The 22,551-nt window shown below is 49.4% G+C and overlaps 2 protein-coding genes across 2 annotated transcripts in view; one reads left to right on the top strand and one right to left on the bottom strand.

The window, feature by feature from the left end:
• The window catches only part of Tbcd (tubulin folding cofactor D), a gene marked incomplete at its 3' end in the record, with an annotated part of 126,673 nt that overhangs the window by 41,712 nt on the left and 62,410 nt on the right, over positions 1-22,551 (bottom strand). The window lies entirely within an intron of this gene.
• Positions 13,456-21,766, top strand: Znf750 (zinc finger protein 750). Its single transcript, XM_070031730.1, has 3 exons — positions 13,456-13,594; positions 19,106-20,700; positions 20,837-21,766. Exons 2-3 carry the CDS (start codon positions 19,268-19,270, stop codon positions 21,552-21,554), a joined length of 2,151 nt encoding a protein of 716 aa, XP_069887831.1. The 5' UTR covers positions 13,456-13,594; positions 19,106-19,267; the 3' UTR covers positions 21,555-21,766.

Genomic DNA, 22,551 nt, shown 5'->3' with positions numbered 1-22,551 from the left:
CTATTACTACTTCAAAATGAAAAAAAAAAGAATAAATAATAAACTTGTGATTTGGATATAAAGTACCCTCTCAGAAAGGCTCTTGTGTCATAGGCTTGGTCCCCAGCTGCTGGGAAAATCGAGAGGTAGTTGGATCCTGAGGCCTCTGACCCAATCAATTGGCTAATCCACAGAAGAGTTCATATTGAAGACTACACGAAAGTGAGGTCTGGTAGTAGGTCACTGGGGATGTGGCTGGAGGGCACATCTTGTAACTAGACCCTTCCTGCGTCCCTTTCCACTTCTCAGCCACTACGCTCTCCTAAGCCGGTTCTACCACGATATTCTGCCTCACCACAGGGCGAAGCAATAAATTCAACCAAACACTGACTGAAGCCACCCTCCAAACAGATAACTCTTGAGTTGTTCTCTCCAGTGTTCTGTCCGTGGCAGCTTTCACACAGCCTCACGGGCCCCGTTCCCCACAGGTCCCACCCACCCCTCCAGACGCTATCCAGCGCTATCCCCAACAGCATGCACACAGCCCTCTGGACCCTGTGTTGTATGGGTTCCAAGCAAAGGCGGTATGGCCTCCCCAGGGAGCAAAGCTCAGACTCCTCCGTGGGAGGTGAAAGCAAGTGCTTCTCACAAAGGCCCAGGCCCAGGGTGACAAAGCGGCACCCTGGGATGTGGGGGTCCCCCAGTGCCCTGCAGTGTCCCTGAGGCCCCGAAAACAAAAGAAGGCCTCCCACACCTGCACCCCTACCCACCGCCACCAGTGCCCCTGCCGGCCCCGCAGGCCAGCCCTGCCGAGGTTCATAGAGAGGGCCAAACTAGTTCTATTCCAGCAATCCTAGTTATTCTTTGCCAATAAAATGCCATCTCTTTTAAGGAGACACGGAAATAGCTTCCTTCATCTTTGCCATACAGTCTCCTTCTCCTTGGTATCACAGACTAGTAGCCATTACAGGGGCAAAATCCTGTCTGTTCCTGTCCACTGCTGTGCCACAGGCTACCAAGGGGAAGAATGTGAACACAGCAAAACCAGGGGCGGGAGGCTCCTCCAGGAGCAAGGGTGTGCTCCCGCACAGCTAATGACAGAGCGACAAGAACAACAGCTTGAAAGAAGTAAAAGCAGCGTCCAGGAGGATTAAAGGCTTGGCCAGGAAGTCCAGACCAGTTCTACACTGGCTTACGGCCAGGATCCTGAGCCCCCAGGGTCCAGACCTCCAGCGCCCCAGGACAGAGTCTCTGGCCCGGGCTTTGTGGTATGTTTCACAGCCAGGAGGACCCTAGAGGCCCTGGTGCTCAACCTCTGCAGGTCAGCAGCCCCGATGCACAGGAAGGGGCAAGCGTCCCCTCACGTTGGGGGTACACCTGACACGGTGACACATTCTCTGTGTGGTACTAATGACAAGCCTGATACCTGTCTTTAAGTGGCTGCTGAGGTTCTCTCCCAAACACAGTGTGTGTCTATCATCTTGGGTCACTCGTGGTCATGGACAGGTGGCACAGCAATCCCTAAATCGCCTTCCTAGTGTGTCTGACACGGCTCCCGGTAGGCCTCAGACTCTCTCCACCACCAACGTCCTGGAGGTCAGCCCTGGCCACCAGTTCTGAATGACATTTAGTTGCCTATTCACAATCCTGAACTTCTATCACTGTACTTCCAGTGAGATTCACACCTGGACTCCAGCCCATGCTCACAGCACAACGCAGCTCCTCCCCCCGTGCAGTCGCCTGCGTGCTGCTCAGGGCAGCGCTTCCCATGAGACTGCGGAGGGGCACCCCTCTCCAAAATGCTTCCATGGTGAAGTCTTGGTCCCCAGACAGCGACCCAACCAAGACCATGAGAGCTCTGACTCCAACAATGTAATAACCAAATAATTAATTAACCTAATACATTCGTTGTGGGTCAAAGTCTTTGCTTCATTTTTGCTTTTTTGAGATAAAGTCTTGCTGTGTAGCCCAGGTTGGCCTCAAACTCACAATCCTCTAGCCTCAGACTCCTGAGGACCCCTGACTTGCACCCCCCACTCCCCCGTGTTTCATAATTTGAGACTATTATTGGGGTAGAGGAAAGGGTAGGAAGCAGAACCCAGCTGGCGGACCCAGCCCAGTGGGGCAGGTCCTTGGGGGACTGCATCTTATCTGGCCACACACAGCCACTTCTTGGCCACAATGGTTCAGTCATATGCTCCTACAAAACATATCCCCGCTGCAGGGACACAGCAGTAAAACCCCCTCGCCATCCAGAGTCCCATTCCAATGAACTGCAGATGGAGGCAGGGGTGAGGACATGGCTGGGGCTGTGCAGGAGCCTCTGCACAGCGGGACCTGGACCCCAGCCCCATAAGGCATAACAGAAGCTAGTCCGTGGCTCATCCCTGCAACTATAGCTATTCAGGAGGCTGGGATCTGGAGAATCATGGTTTCAGGAGAACTGGGGTAGAAAAGTTCACTGAACTCCACATCCCAAACACCAGCAAAACGCAAATCTAGGGGCATGGCTCAAGTGCAAAGCCAAGTACACAAACCAAGGGAGCTGAATTTAAACCCTAATACTAGGGAGGGAGGGAGGAAGAACACAAGGGATTATAAAGATGTTGTCAAGGGAATAAGAAGCCCAACAGGAGAATAGAAAATATTTTCAGATCATTTACCCAGCTAGAATTATCTAGCTAGAGTTATCCATGCTACACATTAAGAACTTTTACAATTTTGGGAGCATGGTGGCACACACCTGTAATCTCAGCATTCAGGAGGAGAAGAAATACTTCTGCAATGCAACAATAAAAGGACTAAGTATAAATGCCTTTAAATAACTATTTTTTGCTTGATTTTTTTTTTTTTTTTTTTTTGGTCATGGGGCTTGAACTCTGGGCCTGGGCGCTGTCCCTCAGCTCTTCAGCTCAAGGCTAGTGCTCTACCACTTGAGCTACAGCGTCACTTCCAGTTTTCTGGTGGTTTATCGGAGATAAAGAGTTTCACAGCATTTCCTGCCCAGGCTGGCTTTGAACCGCGATCCTCAGATCTCAGCTTCCAGAGTAGCTAGGATGACAGGCATGAGCCACCGGCATCCGGCTGTTTGATGTTTTTTTTGTTTTTGTTTTTGTTTTTTAAAGAAAAGTCTCAATATCTAATACAGGCTGCTAGTCTGAAACTCATGATCTTCCTGTATCAGCCTCCTGAGTGCTGAGATTACAGGTGTGCCCTATCACAACCAGTCTAAAAAAAAAAAAAAAAAAATCTCTTGAAGAGACATCTTTCCAAAGAGATATACAAATGGCCAATAAGTACATGCAAAGATACTCAACAGTATTAGTCATTAAGGGAAACACAAATCAAACATACATCCATCAAGATGCTCTTTCACACACTGAGATTCCACTTCACCCCAGTTAGAATGGCCATTATCAAGAAAACAACAAATGCTGGTAAGGATGCAGCCAGAAGACCTTAAACACACTGCTGGTGAGAATGTACACTTGTTCAGCCGTTCTGAAAAGCAGTATGAAGGTTCCTCAAAACCTAGCCATAAACTGTAACTGCCTCAATGAGCCAGCAATTCCTCTCCTGGGCCTTTATTTAATAGAATACAAACAAGGCTACAGTAAAGCCACCAGCACAACCCATGTTCACTGGAGCATTATTCACCATACCCAAAAATGGAGGCAGCTCAGATGAATGGACCAAGAAAATACGACATAAATGCACAAGGGAATTTTACTCATCCATTAGAAATAATATTGTACCATTTGTAAGGAAGTGGAAAGACTTGTGAAAAATTATATTAAGTGAAGCCAGACCCAGAGAAACAGAAGTTGCATGGTTTCCCTGATTGTGTAGACAGAATGTGCCTATAAATCTGTAAGTAAGGGCTGGGAAGGTGGCTCAGTGATAGAGCGCTTGCCTCGCATGCATGAAGCCCTGAATTCCATTCCTCAGCACCACATAAGCAGAAAAAGCCAGAAGTGGCGCTGTGGCTCAAGTGGTAGAGTGCTAGCCTTGAGCTGAAGAGCTGAGGGACAGCGCCCAGGCCCAGAGTTCAGGTCCCAAGACCAACAACAAACAAAAAAAAAATCTGTAAGTAAACAGGTTAAGTGGAATGCAAGTGGTTACAAATGAATTAACTTAAGTATAATAGACTCTATGGAGAGATCAAATAGTATAACTTTTTAGAAAGACTAGGTTAAAACCCAACAAAATAAGCAGTAGGAAATGGCTATATGCAAGAAGGTGGTAGGGCTATGGGGAGGGGTAGATGAATGAAAGTAGATGGGAAGGTAAGGAAAATGCAGTCAGGAATTCATGGAATACTGCACAGAATCAAGACAAACAAGGGACGGAGTACACAGAAGTGGGGTCAGAATGACCAGGATGCTTTGTTAAACGGCACCTCCTTTGCACAACTACTTAAAGATAGTATTTTTTAATATTTGTAAAGAGATTCCCTCATGTCCACTAGGCTGGCACAATGTTTTAGAAATGGAAACCAACATGGAAGGATGCAGCCCAGTCCGCTGCTGCTGGGAGACGGTGCGGTAGAACGCAGCCTGAGGGCTCCTCCAGGTGGACAGAGGACTGCCACGTGACCTCACAAGACTGGAAGCAAACGTCCACCGCAGCCAAAGATGAGATGAATCCAAACGTACTATGCAATCTATATATACATCTGTACAAGGCAATGGTATTTATTCTTAAGAAGGAATGAAGTTCTGAAACATGGGTGCACTTTGAAATCATCACGCTCAGTGAAAGAAGCCAGAGCCAAAAGGTCACTAAGAAAAAGGAAAGATCACATAGTAAAGATTCCACTTGTAGGAAATTTCCAGAATAAGTGAATTTATAGAGACAAAAAACAGACTGGTCGTTGTCAGTGTGAAGGAAGGACAAGCAGGGTCTTCTTGTGGATGGGACAAACTGTGCATGTCCCTGTGTCACCGAATTCTTCACTTTAAAGTGACTAGTGGTTAAATGTGTGAAATTTCACATCAGTTTTTAAAGGGCACAATAAGGAATGGTTCTTTAAGAGCAAACTCCTTTCCCTGCCCTGTCTGACAACTCAGCCCTGAGGACTCAGCAGGCACAAGCAAGGTCAGCAGCTACAGTGCCGGCAGGGTGGGCGTGCGGGGGTGTCCAGGATGCAGACAGCCAGCAAAGGTGTAAGGAAGGTGAGTGACAGTCAGAACCAGGCAGGATAAATAAGGAAGTATAAATAACTGTGTCCCCCTCCCCAAGAACTCACATAGAAATCCTACCCCGTGAGGCGGGGCTTCCTACCCCTTCTAAGGCATTAGTAGGTGGGACCTCTGAGAGAGTGTTTGGGAAGGGCATGAATGCCCAGAGCAACCACAAAGAACTCCTTCTTCTTGATACAAGAGGACTCATGAGAAAAAGCTCCCGTGGTGCCGTGCTTTGCCATGGTCCTGTACTCGTTTGGACCGAGGGATCAGTGTCTTGTTTTGTTGTTGTTGTTTTCTTTTTGGGTCCAGTTGTGGGGCCTGAACTCTGGGCCTGGGCGCTGTCCCTCAGCTCTTCAGCTCAAGGCTAGAGCTCTACCACTTGAGCCACAGTGCCACTTCCAGCTTTTTTCATTTTGCTTACGTGGTGCTGAGGAATCGAACCCAGGGCCTCAGGCATGCAAGGCAGGCGCTCTACCACTGAGCCACCTTCCCAGCCCTCAGTGTCTGTTTTGAGCCACCAGCCAGGGGAATTCTGTTAACCAAGACAGAAATGTTCCCAACTTGAGTATCATGCCATGTCGGTCAAAAAGACCGCATGGAACAAGGTGGCAGGGGAATCAGAAAACAAACCCATTAAGTCCTGATTTAACTGAACAAGGGGCTCAGCAATTTGGTAAAAATCTACATGAATGTTTTTTGTTTTTTGTTGTTTTTTGGGGGGTCCGGTCGTGGGGCCTGAACTCTGGGCCTGGGCACTGCCCCTCAGCTCTTCAGCTCAAGGCTAGCACTCTACCACTTGAGCCACAGCGCCACTTCTGGCTTTTTTTCTTTTTGCTTATGTGGTGCTGAGGAATCGAACCCAGGGCCTCATGCATGCAAGGCAAGCACTCTACCACTGAGCCACCTTCCCAGCCCCAAATCTACCTAAATGTTTTAACCAATTAAAGATAAAAGTTAAATTAAGTTACAAATGAGATACTAGAAATGACTACATAATTTTTAAGTATATTTAAATATCCATAAAATACCTAGTATATATAAGTCTGATATATAATACACATATACATAATTATTTACATTTAAAACACAATGTCTGGCTTTGACAGAAGAAAGAAAACCTGGTGAAGACAAAGAAACTGAAGAAATTGTAGAAAATGCAAGTCCAAAGGGAAAGAATGTGAAAGGAAAAGGCCTAAAAGTACAAGGCTGACAAAGGCTTAAGTCAGGTCCCAGGAGAGAAAACAGAAAAAAAGAGACCTCCAAAGAGTTAATTATGGAGAATTTTATAGAAAGATATGTGAGATACAGGAAACATAGGTATATAAAGCAAGACACAGAAAAGGAAACCCACATCTCAACACGTTAAGTCAAACTGCAAAATTCCAAAAGCATGAGAAAAACCCTAGCATGGTCCCAGAGAAGCAACAGCTCCCATCCTGAACAAGTACACCAACAGCACATGCCCCTTGTGCAGAAACAGGGCCAAGAGATAGCTGCCCCCAAGAACAAGGCCAAAAAGAATGTCCAAATAAGGACAGAGCTGGCTTGCTACCAACACACCTTAACTAAAAAGCCAACAGAAACAAGTTCTGAGAGTCAAAACAGAAGTGAATGAAAGAAATGCTGCATGCATAAAGTCTAAACACTGACTCAGAAATAATGTCTAAGAATAATGATGTCTTGTGTTCGGCAAAAAGAACTCTAAAATTTGACCAACATAATTATTCAGGTACACAGTGCATGATCTTCAGGGTCCACGAAAAAGCTTATTTCTGAGCTATTTTTAAACCAATAAACTGCCAATTCCAAACCAATCATTTTTCAAATGAATTTTCATGCTTTACCTGTTAAAGGTATTGCTTTGTGGTCTGAGGACATGCCTACTCAATTTCTCAAGACTTGTTTTATGTCTATGAACGCACAATCTTTTTAAGATTCCTTTGTGTCTAAGAAAATATAGGGTTCCATATAAATCCATGGAATCAAACCTGTAGTTCTGCTGTTCAAATATAAAACATCGTATTAATTGTATATTTGTATTATATATTTGACTGTTACATTATATTTGTGTGCATATACACATTATATAGAATACCGTATGTGTATGTGTATATCCAGTGTTTTGTAAATTAGCTGATCAGTAATGGCAAGAGGTATTTCAGCTCTCAGGAGAACACCAGATCTGTCCATTTATCTCTGTAGCCTTATTAACTTTGGTTTTTATAGTCTCTGGCACCTGCATCTGTCAGTCAGGGGTGGCCTCCAGCACCACATATACGTTGCACAGAGATGACAAGGTCATGGCTGAGCGACCAGTCCATACCAAGGACGGTGTGGGCACTGCAGTGAGCTGGCAAGATCCTCCCCACAACTTCCTCAGCAGCTGCTGATTCACGCCGACCTCTAATTGTGTGCAAACCTCTTCCTGGACCAGGCAGGGATGTCCCCACAGGGCTAAGCTGACAAGAGGCAAAGTGCCCTGGGCACTGGTGCACATCTGGTGCACCCTGTTAAGTGCAGAGAGGAGGCGGCTGGGAGTGCTGACCCTGAGCCTGTGGCTCCCTTCTCTTCTCTGGGGTAACCAGAGGAGTCACAGTGGATCCGAATGCTCACAGTAATGCCCAGACCTAGCATGTGTTCAATAAAACATGATTCGTATTTTCAGAACCCGACATGAACTTAGGGTAAGAAGGGAAAAGGAAACAGACCAAAATGAGTATCTGGAACCATAAGACTAAAAGACACCTGTTACAATTGAATAGAAATTGATGGGCTCAAAACACAGCCAAAAAGAAAGCATGGCCTTGAAGATCAAGCTGCGTAAAGACCAAGTAAATGACAAGCAGTGAAGAAGCCGCAATCAGGTGTTGAGAAAAGGACTTAGCAGCAATCATTAAATTCTTGACTCCTTTCCCATATGTTTCTGTCTATTCACGGTTATTCTTATCATGTTTCTCATCACTGGTGTTATTGGTAGCATAAGGGGAAAAACAAAAAATCTAAATGCCAACATTTACCTTGTCCCTGTTCAGTTTAAGTTCATCAGTGGGGCCAAGAGCTGAAACTGCTTCTGGAGGAAACTCTAAGCAAGACAAAGGCCCTGCTGCCCAGTGTCCACGGCTATGCCAGACAGGAGGCAGGCAGGGAAAACAGTGGGGATGCTCACGACTTGGCCCAAGTTCCCAAACCTGAACTGATTTTCCCACCAAAAGACAAAGTAGACTGCTCCTCCAGGCTCCAGGTTTCCCTTCGGACACAGAGCAGAGGTGGCAAGCAGCAGCGGGAGCGATGGGAAGAACCTGGGCCTAGCTACACAAGCAGAAGCAAAAAGCCTCCACCCACTCTCACCCTGAGGACTCAAACCACTACCACGCCAGAACTTTCTTCAACTGTCAGAAAAGCATGTACCTTGCAAAGGCTGCCCACAGAGCAGGCTCTGGTTGCAGCCACCAAGCCATCACACCAGCCACCCCAAGACAGACAGACTGGGAGAGACCCTGGCAGGAAAAAGGAACATCCAGCAGAATATTATTAGCTCCAGAGTCACAGGAACTCAAACAGCTCATCATCTGAATGGATGCATACACACATACTTCAGTAATGGCCTTACACATGAAGTCCTTCATAAATGTCCACTAATAAAACTTTCCCCAAATTTTCTCACACACTTTGCTCTTATCCTACTAGAACTGCCAAGGTAACTCCAGTTTTACTTTTATGAATCACTAAACTAGCTGACAAAACAAAACATGAGTCCACTAGTTAGTCTCAGACTTTGTTTAAAACGAGAAACCAGGCTAGACAGCGCCCAGGACTCTGTCTGGCAAGGGAGGACCCCAAGGGCGGAAGGGCAGGATGCAGGCCTCCCTGGCCTGGACAAGCCTGGGGCCAGCTAGCTGGCTCCTGCAGGAGTTCTAAGGCAAAGCGTGCAGGTTGGGAGGGACGTGGCCTGCCTCTGTCTTGGCCAGCAGCCCGCTGGGCCTGCAGAGGCTCTGGGCAGGTGTGTCTGCAGAACAGCAGGACTTGCCCCTGGGCTGCTGCTCCGGGCCTGGCTGGCAGCTGCAAGTGAAGCAAGAGTAGCACCTAGGGCCAGATCCTGGTCTAAAGGAAGTCTCCAGACCACGGAGAAGAGCTGTCCTCAGTGCAGACAGGGCTCCAACCATACAGATTTGTGGCCTCCAGCAAGCGCACCCTCAATACCAGAATTCAGCAAAGGGTAAAATCAGGCAGGGAAGGAAAAGTGGGGTCACAGAAGTTCCTAAGAGACGATGTAATCAGAGGAAAAGAGGCAAGGGAAGAAAGGGGCCCCTGGACCCAACCGAGAATGTCATGGGGAACTCAGGGAAATAACTCACTATCCTAAGTCTTCCACTACAACCATTCCCAGTAGAAAGAAATTAAGAGCCCATGGCCCTCGGAGTAGCACTGCCAGGCCAGACACAGAACTCCGGTCTGGGTCAGATTCTCAGGCCTTTTATTTTTTTGGTGAGACGAATTTGTATTCAGGGCTCGTACTTGCCAGACAGGCTCTATGCCTTGTACTCAGGGCCTCACGTTTCCTGGCCAGGCTCTCTACCACCTGACCACTACACAAACTCTTTTTGTGCTGGTTATGTGTTTGGTTATGTAGGGGGTGGAGGTGGGTGTTTGTTGTTGTTTTGTTGGTCATGGGACTTGAACTCTGGGCCTGGGCGCTGTCCCCCAGCTCTTCAGCTCAATGCGAGAGCTCTACCACTTGAGCCACAGCGCCACTTCTGGTTTTCTGGTGGTTAATTGGAGATAAGAGTCTCACAGACTTTCCTGCCAGGGCTGGCTTTGAACCGTGATCCTCAGATCTCAGCCTCCTGAGTAGCTAGGATTACAGGCATGAACCACCAGCACCCAGCTAGTGTTGGTTATGTTTTTGAGATAGGGTTTCACTTTCCCTTTATGCCCAGGCTGCCCTGGGCTATTTGTATAGTCATTCCACTTTGGGATGATAAGACACACACCACCATGCCCAGCCACTGGTTGAGATGAAGTCTCTTTATTAAAAGGTTTCTAGGTAAAGTGTCTGATCTTACATGAAAGAAAAGCATTCTCTGGCCTCTCATAGATGGAAAGATGGCCACGAAGCACAGAAACAAAACACTAAGCACACAAAACAGGTAAAAGAGTGCTGCTGCTGAAGAGACTGGAGAAACAGAGCGAGTCATGAAATGGAGAAGTACCTGTAGCCAAGTCTGGCCACACTGCTGACCCTCCGCCCCCTCTAGTATGGGAGCGTCCTGCAGACAGATTCAGGTCTGGCCACACTGCTGACCCTCCGCCCCCTCTAGTATGGGAGCGTCCTGCAGACAGATTCAGGTCTGGCCACACTGCTGACCCTCCGCCCCCTCTAGTATGGGAGCGTCCTGCAGACAGATTCAGGTCTGGCCCGGGAAGCAACGTCCTGATGCAGCCGGTGGGCTAACACTGCCATGCAAACCCAGCAGCACCCTGTCCCAGGTCAACGAGAAGCTGCCAAACAAAGGATGACCACTGCCTCAAAGCTCCTCGAGTCAGCACCTTCAGGCATCTCTGTATTACAGGACAGATGAGACAGTCACCCTCCAGACTCGGTTCTATCCAGTTTATTTCTCTGTGCTTTTCTGAGTCTGCATGACCTGTTCTGTGAGCAGGGGACCAATGTAGCTGGCACTAGACAGGGTCCCTGACCAAAAGAGGTTCAGTGAATAATGGTTACTACTCCCATTTCTCCTCCTAAGATTTGACCTTCCTTGCCAGAAACTTCATTACAAGACTTCTAGGTAGGGGCTGGGAACGTGGCTCAGTGGTAGAGCTCTTGCCTTGCATGCATGAGGCCCTGGGTTTGATTCCTCAGCACCACATAAGCAAAAAGAAAAAAGCCGGAAGTGGCACTGTGGCTCAAGTGGTAGAGCGCTAGCCTTGAGCTGAAGAGCTGAGGGACAGCGCCCAGGCCCAGAGTTCAGGCCCCACGACCGGACCCAAAAAAAAAAAAAAAAAAAAAAAAGTTCTAGGTAATACAGAAGACTGAACACCAACCTAAGGGATGGAACTTCACACTTGAAACAACAAAAAAAACTTGCCTTCATATGACATAAGCTACAGGGTGAAGAACAGGGAAGCATCATCAGGAATGATTAGGAAGCTTGAAGTTTGTGAAAACTGCCCCAAACTCTCTTAAACAACACAGTCTCCAAAAGGCCCAAGAACTCAGGATCTACAAAGGAACACCACAGAGAAGCCCCCTTGGGAGACATAGTTGGCCCCCTAGATGTGGCCCCAGATGAGGTCGGAATGGCGGGCAGGGCTCGGTGGAAACAGGAAAGTGCCACAAGCAATGCAACGGGTTCAATACCTACCCTGCCCCAGCCAAAAACTATCATTATCTAAGAGAGACAAGAATCAGATATCAAAACAAGACCACTCAGAACTCTGGGAAATGAGAGCTGCTGACTATGAAAAGGAGCCACTTAACAGAAGTGCCTGAAAACAAAGCTAAGGAAACAGAATGCAGAGGAGAAAGAAAAGCATATGCAGACAAGAACGAGTTACACATCAAGAACCAGGGATCGTCATTCACAGCCTATCCTGAATCCGCGTTGGAATCCATCAGGCTGCGCCGGATGGCTCTGGGCTGGGGCAGGTGGCAAGGCGGTGCCCTGTGAACAGTCAGGGCTCGAGTCGCTGAGGAAGCACCGTAAACTAACAGCATTACCGTTGACAGCGCTCGAGTGCTGGGTGTATGATGTCCACATTGGCTGTAGGGTGGGAGGACCGAGGAAGGTCCTCTGAGCAAGGGCGAGAGGGCAGCGTGGCACCCTATGAAACAACAAAGCAAGGCCTAAACCAGGGAGAAGGGAGCAGGGCTCCAAACCAACAGAAAACACCTGAGACGGGAGTGCAGCGTGGGGAGGGGGTGAGACCTGGAGACTGACTAAGACTCCCTGGAATCCAATGGCAAATACCAAATCCTCAGCTGAGAAAAGGTCATGAAGTGCGTGGGAGCACACCGTGGGACTGGGACACAGATACCCGGGCTCTCCAGCTAGCTGTGGCTGCTCAGCAAAGCACGAACAAAATGGCCTGTCCTTTCAGAGACCAGAACCTTCCACTCTGCTCTCTAGGAGTCTCGAGCTGTCCTAAGTCAGCCCGCTCTTGGGGGTGTCCTCTGATACAAGCCACACTGGAGCAGCGTGCAGGTAGGGGGTGACTATCTGTACCCTTGATTAGCCACATGCGAGGGGAAAGCGCATCACCCATGGAGCTCTGCCACAACCCCTGCCCCAAGACCACAGCGACCTGAAACGAACAGCAGACGTCTCAAGCCACGGAGCCGAAGGCAGATAAGAGGAATCGCACAGCAACGCTGTCCTTGTGAAAGGACTATGGAACTATTTTTTACTTTTTAAATTATATAGATATCTGATTGAAACAAAAGTTAACTGAAAAAAAGTAAGAATTAAATATAAAGGTAAAGCCAAGTTAAAATCTTAAGTCTTAAATGAAGGGGAGAAAAGAAAGAACAGCATGTCTGCTATATGGAGCCTGTCCTTGTGCTAGCACCTCCTCACCTCCTTCTCCCGTCCCCAAACCGACACTACACACCAGGTCAGGGCCTCAGAATAAATGAGCAAGCAGTCGGAGAGAGAACAAAATGACCCCAAGTGAAGTATCTGAATTATTTTTTAAAGAGGGTGTGTGGTGGTGTGCAGTGTAACCGTCCTGACAGCGCGCGCGCGCGCGCGGGCGCACACGCGCCCCGGCCCCACAGCCGACGCAGGCCCCAGCACGCAGGAACAGGCTCCTGTGACAGGCGAGAGGCTGGCTCCCGCCCTGCCAGCTCAGCTCTCAGGGGACCTCAGCAGAGACGCTTGCGAGCCATGGTAAGATCGAAAGGCACACAGGTGGAAAGACGTCTGGCTGCCCCTCACAATGAAGACACCATGAGGGACGCTGTCAGAGTGGAGGGGAAGAAACTTACTTCAGAATAAGCCTGTTTGCCTGCCACGGGGCATCCACCCTAGGCTCGCTCACCGGAGTCTACCCTGTGTCAGCTATCCGAGCAGGACCCTCGCCGGGACCTGCACCCTGGCGAGGACACACCTGGCCCTTTAACCCTTTCCTGTCCGGACGGCACCAACATGGCTCTCACACAGCCACAGCGCTGGCGCCCAGATCACCAGGTCCCGTCTCCGTGAGGCTGCACCGAGCTCAGTGGGTGCAAACACATGAATCGTAGCTGCGGGCGGAGGAATATCAGGTGCATCTCTACGCCCTGAGGGCTCAACTCCTACACTTAAATCCCTCCCACTGGAACAGCCGGCTCCAGTTTCACCCAGCCAGTGAGCCGGCGTGAGAACACCTCCTGCTCCTCAGCCTCGGCAGCCAGCCCCAGACGCTGTAGCCCGCACTACCCACCTCTGGTAAGTGCTTACAATTTCTTCTTAGATTTGAGTTTTGTTTCAAAACTACACTGGTAATATTTTAAAGTATCTAGCTTGATGAATGCTTGCTGGTGTGTCTCTCTGCCCTGCTCTGTGCTCTGAGGATTACTCAGGACCTAGCAGGTGCACTGTGGGGATACAGACCACGATTACAAAACTCCTAATGGAGCTGACACTTAAATACTAAGAATACGAATAAGCCTATTTAGAAATTGAGTTCTTCCTTCTGCCATAAAATTCATGAAAGGTAAATCAAAATAGATTTTCATTACTGCTTAATTGTTCCCTGCTGGCTTAACTTCTAATCTAATTTTTTAAACTTTGAAGTTTAAGTACAATTTTGACATCTTTCAAAAGCAAAATTTTTACCAACAAGGTTTTCATTTAATTGCTAAGGCCAATACAATCAAAGGGTGGTTTTCCTTTCTATGAAAGTTCTCATAACTCTGTGTGAAAGTAATTATTGACCCGATCATTGGCAAAGTCTGACCAGGTCAGATTTCACTTAGGTAGAATTGTCTACACTGTTTTGTTGGCATCCGTGTCACTCACATGAACCAAGGCACTCCAGGGTTTAAGGCTGGTCTATGAAGAACAAATGAGGCAAGCTGGGATCAGGGGCAACAGGCCAAGCCGGGCACTCAGACCCTCCAGCACTGTGTGTGTACTGGGCTGACACGGCAGAGCACCTGGCTGTTTTCTGGATCCTTTCTTCCAAACTTACTACAGAAGATACCTCCTGGCTAGGTCATGTCTGTCCTGAAGTCTACCTTCATCTTAAAGAACAGAAAGTCTGGGAGGGAGTGGCGGCCGTCGCTCAGAAGCTCAACTGGAGTAAAACTCACAAATCTTGTTCTTGCGACAGCCGGTGGGTAGAGGACCGTGGCATGCCCTCGAATGGCGCAATAACGCCACATCACAGTGTGGTAATTATACCATGCCCTTCAAGATGTTCCACCTGCCAGGCTCGGTGCCAGACAGCTGGACACACAGCACTGCACTGCCCTAGCTTGCAGGTGGATACGCAGGACAGGCTTAGATACCTGGCCTGCCAGGGCTGCCCCACAAAGCCAAGCTGTAATTACCCCCATGGCGTACTGTCAGAGGTCTCGTAAAATACTGTCTTTCTTGTCTTCTTTCCCAAGTTCAAACTCCTCAGGAACTTTTTAAACACGCCAAGTACTCACTGTTGCCCAAACAACTGGCAGCTACCTGCAGTGTCCACAATCAGGGACCTGCAGCAGACAAGACAAACAGACCTTGTAGCCAACTGAAACCACAGGCTGCTCACGGCACTGTGGGCAGGGAGAGAGCTCTAGGCCCAGGGCCCTTTCCACAGGCAAAGTCAAGCAGCTTGACGAGATACTAAAGCCACATAGGCGGCCTCTGTGTGTCAGCAGGGAAATGGGGCAGAAGCTCAATGACCCTGTGCACCCCACTGATCACATGCGCTTTGTTCAGACCTTGTCTACACTGTAGTCCAAGGGTTCAGAGAGGAAGGTCAGAGCTGAGCCACCAAGGGAGGTGTACATGGGAAAAGAGCTGCCCTTGGCAGGCAGAAGAAACACAGACAGGCCACATCAGCTCACGCCCAAGTAAGGAGCTGTGAGGGGAAGAGGGGAAGGCTGGACGCACCTGCTACAGGACCTGCTGGGGTCCCTCTCCTAACACACTGGCACTGCCATTCTCACAGAAGCGCTCATGGAAGGGACTCCAGCACTCAACGCTCCCACAGCTCTCCAGGAGTGCACTCACAATCCCACCCCTAGGAAAGGGACCCTCAGCCACACCCCTTCCTCACTTTACCTCTGAATGCAAATCCAAACCTACTGTAAGCAAAGTTCTAGGTTTCATTGTTTTGGCAACAATGTGCTCTTTCTGGAATATTTTACACCCGTAACTGCCAAAGAGTACAAAGTCCAGCAGTTATAAACTGACCAAACAGGACTGCTTCAAGCCTCTGCTCACAAATGTATTCACCTAGCTGCTGTATGGCTGTAGGTGGGTTTCTCCATCCTTGTAAACCTCTGGAGTAGGACGGAGAGCTCAACAGCTGACATCATCATTTAAAAGCTTACAAAAGCATCCATTTTATCCCACTTCACCACCACAGCAGCCGTTTTATAGACAAGTAAGCTACACCGCCTAACACCTGCCTCACAGCAGCTGATTTCCTGGCTTTAATTGGCAATTGTGCAATTGGGAGAGGTCAATTTACCCCAAGTTACTAAAACTGCTGCATCCAGGACTCCCATTTTTATGACATTCCTTTCAAGCAATAAATCCTAGAGCAAAACTCTCACCTAAGGACCCGGGCACAGGAAGCACAGAGGGTGCCCTACCCAGACTGCCCAAAGTCTTGCAGCCAGAAACACACACGCCAAGAGCTCAGATCAAGGCTTCAGCTAGCCACATCTGACTGAAAGCAGCGTGGGCTGCTAAAGAACAGTTATTCCCAAGATTCATCTTTGGCAACTGCATTCTGCATGTTTTCAAGCTTGGAGGCTCCAGTGTGTGTCGGTGGCCACTGTGGCATGCTAATTTCTTTAGTCCAAAAGCACCAGCAGCATTCAGCAGTGTTGCTCGGAAGCCCCATCATCTTCTTGCTTCCTGAGGGACTTTCTGAGCCTTTCAGTGTGTGTGGTTCGATGTCTGCTTCCACCCTCGGTATCACCAGGACACAGCTCTGTCATCATTTTGATCAGAGTGCTTCCAGCGAGTGATGAAATCACCACTCTCAGATCTGTGCCATGACATACCCTACACAGCCATGGGAACCTGACTTGCAGAGGTTCTCACGCCTTCAGAATCAGGAGTATAAGGAGCATGCCCGCACAAGCCCAACTGACTTACCCAGCCACCCTCATAGACTAGAACCAGGCTCTCCTGGTTCCCTGACAGGCGGAGAGACTGCACACTCACCACCCAGGGCAGATACGCCCCTCGGCACAGGCTGAGCCTGCACAGAATTACCTCACGTCTTTTGTTTTAGGAAGAAAGGGAAAGAGAGTCATAAAGCTATGATCACACATTTACTTTGCCCCCTTGGACAGGGTACCTTACAGCTTCCATAGCAGGACACAGCAGGAGTCCGGGCAGACCACCCCCGCCCCACACCCCAAAGAAAGCTCAGGGCCCGGCCTCTCCCACCATGGGGCAACCGAAACTGGTGTGTGTGTGTGTGTGTGTGTGTGTGTGTGCGTGTGTGTGTGTGTGTGTGTGTGTGTGTGTGTGCGTGTGTGTGTGTGCGTGTGTGTGTGTGCACGTGGGGGGGACTTGAACTCAGGGCCTGGTGTGTGTGCGCACACGTGGGGGGGGGGCTTGAACTCAGGGCCTGGGTGCTGTCCCTGAATTGTTGAATTTGTTTTGTTTTGTTTTTTGCTCAGCTCCATTTCCAGCGTTTTGCTTCTCATCCAAAATCCCTGCTTCACTCTTAGTGCTCTGCTGAGCCTCTCAGCGGATAGCTTTAGGGATCAGTCCTTGAACCCTCTGCTCTACTAGCTTAAGGAAGGCATCATAGCTCCTCTGGGTTCCTTGTTGTTTGGAACAGGGTCCTTCGATGCAGCCTTGAACTCTCGATTACCCCTCAGCCTCCCAAGTGCTTGCTGGGATGGCAGTGTGCATGGTTGTCTGGAGTTGGTCTGGGCAGTCCTGAGGGCCAGGCCTCTCACCCACCAGGCAGGAACAGTTCCTGGGTCACGCCTCCAGCCCCTCTGTGCCGCCACTGTGTTCAAGGCTGGCTCTGGCTTTACTCCCCTGCGCCATTTCTCTCCTACGTGGGCCTCCCTGTGCTGCTAGGGATAGCAACATGCCACTGTGCCCAACCACTGGTTGAGATGGGGTCTCAAACCTTTATGCCCAGGCTAGCCTCAAATCACAATCCCTGACCTCCACCTCCCAAGCAGCTAAGATCACAGGCTTGAGCCACCGCCCGGCTAATGTTTTCAAGAAACAATCGATCAGGAGAGAAACCAAATCAAATCAATTTTCTAACAACTGGAGGAACGTTCCTTCAGCCGGCGTGTACTGCGCCCACTGCTGTGATACCTGAGACTCCCATGCCATTTCTGTTCCTAAAGAGCTGGTTTCCAGGTAGACATCTGACCACCCCAAGTAAAGTGCTGCTTTACACTACATCTCACATGCTCAGTTTTACAGCTGCAAACACTTTTCCTAAATCATTTCCACTGACCTTTGACTGTTAAAAGCGGTTAATTTTTTTTAAGTATTTGCAACACAAATCAAGATGTCTGGCCTGGATTCCTCACCGGTGGGCCAGGCCCCACCCACTCCGTCACTTGGGCTTCTAGGCCAGTAGCTGCTGTATGTGCTGGTTAGGAGGCAGTGTGTGAGAGGAGGCTGGCAGCCTCTAAGGGACACTTGGGGTTGGGGAGAAAACATGAGCGCTCCTCTACCCAGGCATCATTCCCTCTGGCCCCCAGAGCACAGAGGCTACACAGGCTTAACTTGGCTGCATAGGGGCATATCCAGGAAAGGGCAGGGCAGGCCTGTGAGCTTATCCCAACTCACAGATGAGACAGGTGGTGGACAAGACAGAAAGTCACTCAGGGACTTGTACTGCAAACTGTGTTAAGTCATCTGAACACAGCATTTTTATTTATACTGAGCCCACATAAACGCTCCTTACTAGGCCTAGGTGAGTGGCTCGGTGGTAGAGAACTTGCCTAGTATGCATAAAACCCGAGGTTGCATCCCCAACACAAAATGGCAAACAAGAAATAAAAAAAACAACTTAGTGATAAAAGTTAGCTTTTTATTTTTGGTTTAGAAAGTGGTAGGATACGGTCCCACATCTAAACATTCCTGATTTTTAAGTATCACATAAGAATATACCAGCAACAAGGTTAAGAAGGCAGAGCTGCCACACTCACACACACACTTTACAAGGGGTGAAACCTCGCAACTCCTATGAAGGTCCCCCCAGAGAAGTTAGCTGATGGCCCCAAGACAGGACCCTGCCCAGAAACCCCATAGAAACAGATACAGAGAGGGCTGGGAAGGTGGCTCAGTGGTAGAGTGCTTGCCTTGCATGCATGAGACCCTGGGTTCGATTCCTCAGCACCACATAAGCAGAAAAAGTCTGAAGTGGGCGCTGTGGCTCAAGTCTAGTCTTGAGCTGAAGAGCTGAGGGACAGCGCCCAGGCCTGGAGTTCAAACCCATGACTGACAAAAAAAGAAAAAGAAAAAAGAAACAGATACAGGGAAGGTCCAGATTCGGGCCCCCAAAACTTGAAGAATTTCAGATATTCTCAGAATTGACACTAAACTTTCATACATCACTACACCCTTAGCCCCAGGGAATTCTTGAGAAAGCAGAAAACATTTCAGGATGTTGGCAGCTGGTAGAGCAAACCAGAGAGGTTGCAGGCATCACCTGCTCTGATGCTCTACTACAACTGTCCCTGCGGGGAAGGCGCAACCCTCTCACCCACTCACCTAACACCCACCTCCCTCTGTCCACCTTTGCAGCCCTGGGCAGCACAAGAGGGGGCCCTCCTCAGACGGCTTCAAAGCAAAGGACTCAGAAACAGAGGGAAGACAGAGTGAACTTCCTCAGAAGTCACCACATCTCGCTGAAGAGCCAGCAGTCGCCACCCTAGTGAACAGACCAGAGTCCAAACACAGAGGGCAATGAGTCTCCTGAAGGAACGAAAACCAAAAAAGCCACACTACATCCCTCGACCCCCAGGAAAACCTTTCAAGTACAAATGCTTCCAGTGTCCCTTCACATGCAATGAGAAGTCACACCTCTTCAATCACATGAAGTATGGTCTCTGTAAGAACTCCATCACTTTAGTGTCAGAGCAAGATCGTGTGCCCAAGTGCCCCAAGTCTAACTCGCTGGACCCTAAGCAGACCCACCAGCCAGAGCCCACTACAAAGCTGGCCTCTAACAAGTCCCTCACAAACGGACTCTCCAGCTTGGAGCCAAAGCCCCCACAGGGCTTCAGCAAGGAAGACACCAAGGAGAATCTGGAACTTGGGGCTCGGGGAGCACACAAGTGTCTGCAGAAGCCAGTCCTCCAGAAGGAAAAGGCTCCTGACACTGTCCTCGGCACCCAGCCCAGCCTGGACAGTGGGGCTCGGCCTTCAGCGTTTGTTCCAGTTGGAGAACACAGACTTAGGGGGCCAGAAGACACAGAGGCTCCCGAAGTGCTGGCACTAACCAATCCTACCACCAAAGCCAGCTCTTTCCACACCAAGTCTGCGTTTCACACGCCTAGCTACCCCTGGAAAGCTGGCTCCCCCTTCCTCCCACCCGAGTTCCCACATAAAATCCCATCTACAAAGGGGTTCAGTGCCATCCCCCCCTATGTGCACCCAGCAATCCCAGAATACCCCCCTCCCTTCTACACAGAGCACGGGCTGGCTGCCATCTACTCCCCCTACCTGCTAGCTGGGAACACACCTGAGTGTGACACTGCCCTGCTCCCTGTCTACGGGCCCCATGACCAGAGACGCTTCCTGCCTCACCCAGGGCCCATCCCCAAACACTTGAATCCCCCTCCATCAACCTATGAGCACTACAGGCTGCTCCAGCAGTACCACTCCAACCTACCGATTCCTTACGGATTTTATAGGCCAGAGTCTGCATTTTCCTCCTATGGTCTCAGGCTCCCACCTGTCACTGGCATCACACGAGATCAGAGCGCTCGTCTCTTTGAAGAACCTACGCTGGCCTACCCATCTTCAAGTCCTTCTGAGTTAAACCTTTCAAATCCACACAAAAAGCCCACAGACTTTGAGAAGGAAAGTTCCATTTCCAAGGCGAAAGACACTTCCAAAGATGGGCAGAGGGACACGGAAGGGGAAGGGGCCAAAATGAGCCCCCGTGCAGGTAGTGCAGCCACAGGTTCCCCAGGAAGGCCAAGCCCCACCAACTTCACACAGACAAGTCAGACGTGCGAGGGGCTGTGGGACCTCTCCGCCAAAGCCCCCCCTACAGGGACCCCGGGGGGGCTTGCACAGCCAGAGCCGTGCCCCACAGCCTTCAGACCCGTCCTGAAGAGTGAAGAACATCCTCCTTCCCGGCCTCCTACACACGAGGCAGAGTCTCCAAAAAGGTAAGAGTGGGTCATTTTCTAAACCTCTGCTGTATTGTTTTAGGCTTGGGGCATCTAGCCACGTTCACACTTACTCGGAGTGCTTTATGTGGCTGCTTCCCAAGTCCTCACTAAAGCTTTTTCTGACTTCTTCCAGCCTCCTCCAAGCCACGGACAGGGACTCTCCGACTCAAACGGGCAGCACCTCTCCCCATGCAGAGGCCCCGCCCAGCAGCCCAGAGGATAGTTCCAGGATAAGCCCCCTCAACCTCTCCAAAAAGTCAGAAGCAACAACACCGATAGCCTCTCACGGACCCATGTACACAGGCAGTGCCCAGGCAGACCACCTGGGCTTCTCAGCACTGCAGGACCTGCCCCTCAATCTCTCCGTGAAGGACCCCTGCAACACATGGGCTCCGAGGCCTGCCCTCTGCAGCCCACCGCAAGGGACAGCAGCTGCTGCCACTGCCGCTCTTCCAAAGACTGAGGAAAAGGGGTCTGAGGATGACCCAAGCCAGGCAGAGACCCAGCACGAGGAGGCCCCCAGCGAGATGACCCCGGGTGCACGTGTAGTAGACAGCAGTGAGGAGCAGAAGCAAACTGCAGCCGTGGCCCTCTGTCAACTGGCGGCCTACAGCCCAGGGAATATCGGGGTGGGCTGTGGGGAGGCCACAGCCCAGGAGTCTGCCTGCCAAGACATGCCCACTCTGAGTTCCACAGAGAGCCAGGGGACTCAGTGTGAGCCCAAGCCCAAAGGTCAAAAGAGGACAAGTCAAAGGGATACAGGAAAAGCCCAGGCAGGAGCTAAGAAGCCCAAGCCAAATGACGCAGCCCCAAGAGTGCTCACTCTGCGCAGAAGGACCCGGGTGTCCTGAGGCTGCCCACGAACACCCTCACCCCGGGGCTCAAGCAGCACCTTCTCCTTGTATTTTTGTCAGACAGGGTCTTGCTGTGCTGCCCAACCTGGCCCCAAACTCAAAAGCACTAGAAGAGGTATGTGCCTAACTGAACCTTCGCTTTTCACCCAATTCTTACAAGTGCAGTTAGGAAGGAAGGAAGAAGGAAGGAGAGAGGGAGGGAGAAGGGAAGGTGGACGGGAGGGAGGGAGGAAAAGGACAGGGTGGGCAAAAGAAAAAGCGTAATCGAGTAATTCAATTCCATTTTTGTAAATGTTAAACATGAATGTTAAAAGGTGTTTTCCAGTTATAAAAGCGTAAGAAGGGCTCACAAGAGATAAGTGAAAAGCCTGGCTTCCATATTTGTGAAATGTACAAAACCAGCAGGCGGCTCTGCTCTGCACGCTACCTTACAAGAGGGTCTTTTAATACTTTAACTGTATAACAAACCATTTTAACTGTGTCAACTGTTTTTCTATTAAGTCTAGCTACACGTTTTGAAATAAATAACAATTACTGGGGAAATACCAGAAACATCACTTTCAACATTATCAAGTATTGTGATTGTTCTGACTAAACAAGCATCAGTAGACTGCTTATAGAAGTAATTTATTTCCACCAAGGAAAAAATGTGGTAAAGGTATGAGCAACTTACTCCATTTGCTTATGATGTCACAGTGAATTTTCTGATTCACCTGGCCTCATCCCTACAATGATGTACATGTTGCTAATTTTCCAATAAACTCATGTGAATTTTAATGACACACAAGATGAAGACAAATATAAATTTGCGGGATCCTTTAGAGTATTTTGCCATAAAACTCACTGAAAAACAGTGAACTGCTAAGACAGCAGCAATTAAACTAAGAAAGTACATATGTATGTGAGTTTCTATCTGTGAGTGTGAAGAATCAAGAACAGGTGCATACAAACCTTTGCCCCCAGGGTCCCTCAAAGACCATTCAGGGGTCCTGAG

The sequence above is a fragment of the Dipodomys merriami genome, unplaced genomic scaffold (assembly GCF_024711535.1).
Source record: "Dipodomys merriami isolate MVZ:Mamm:240054 unplaced genomic scaffold, mDipMer1.0.p SCAF_202, whole genome shotgun sequence".
Lineage (NCBI taxonomy): Eukaryota > Metazoa > Chordata > Mammalia > Rodentia > Heteromyidae > Dipodomys > Dipodomys merriami.
Note: the sequence above shows the minus strand (reverse complement) of the source record. Positions and strands in the feature narration are given on the sequence as shown.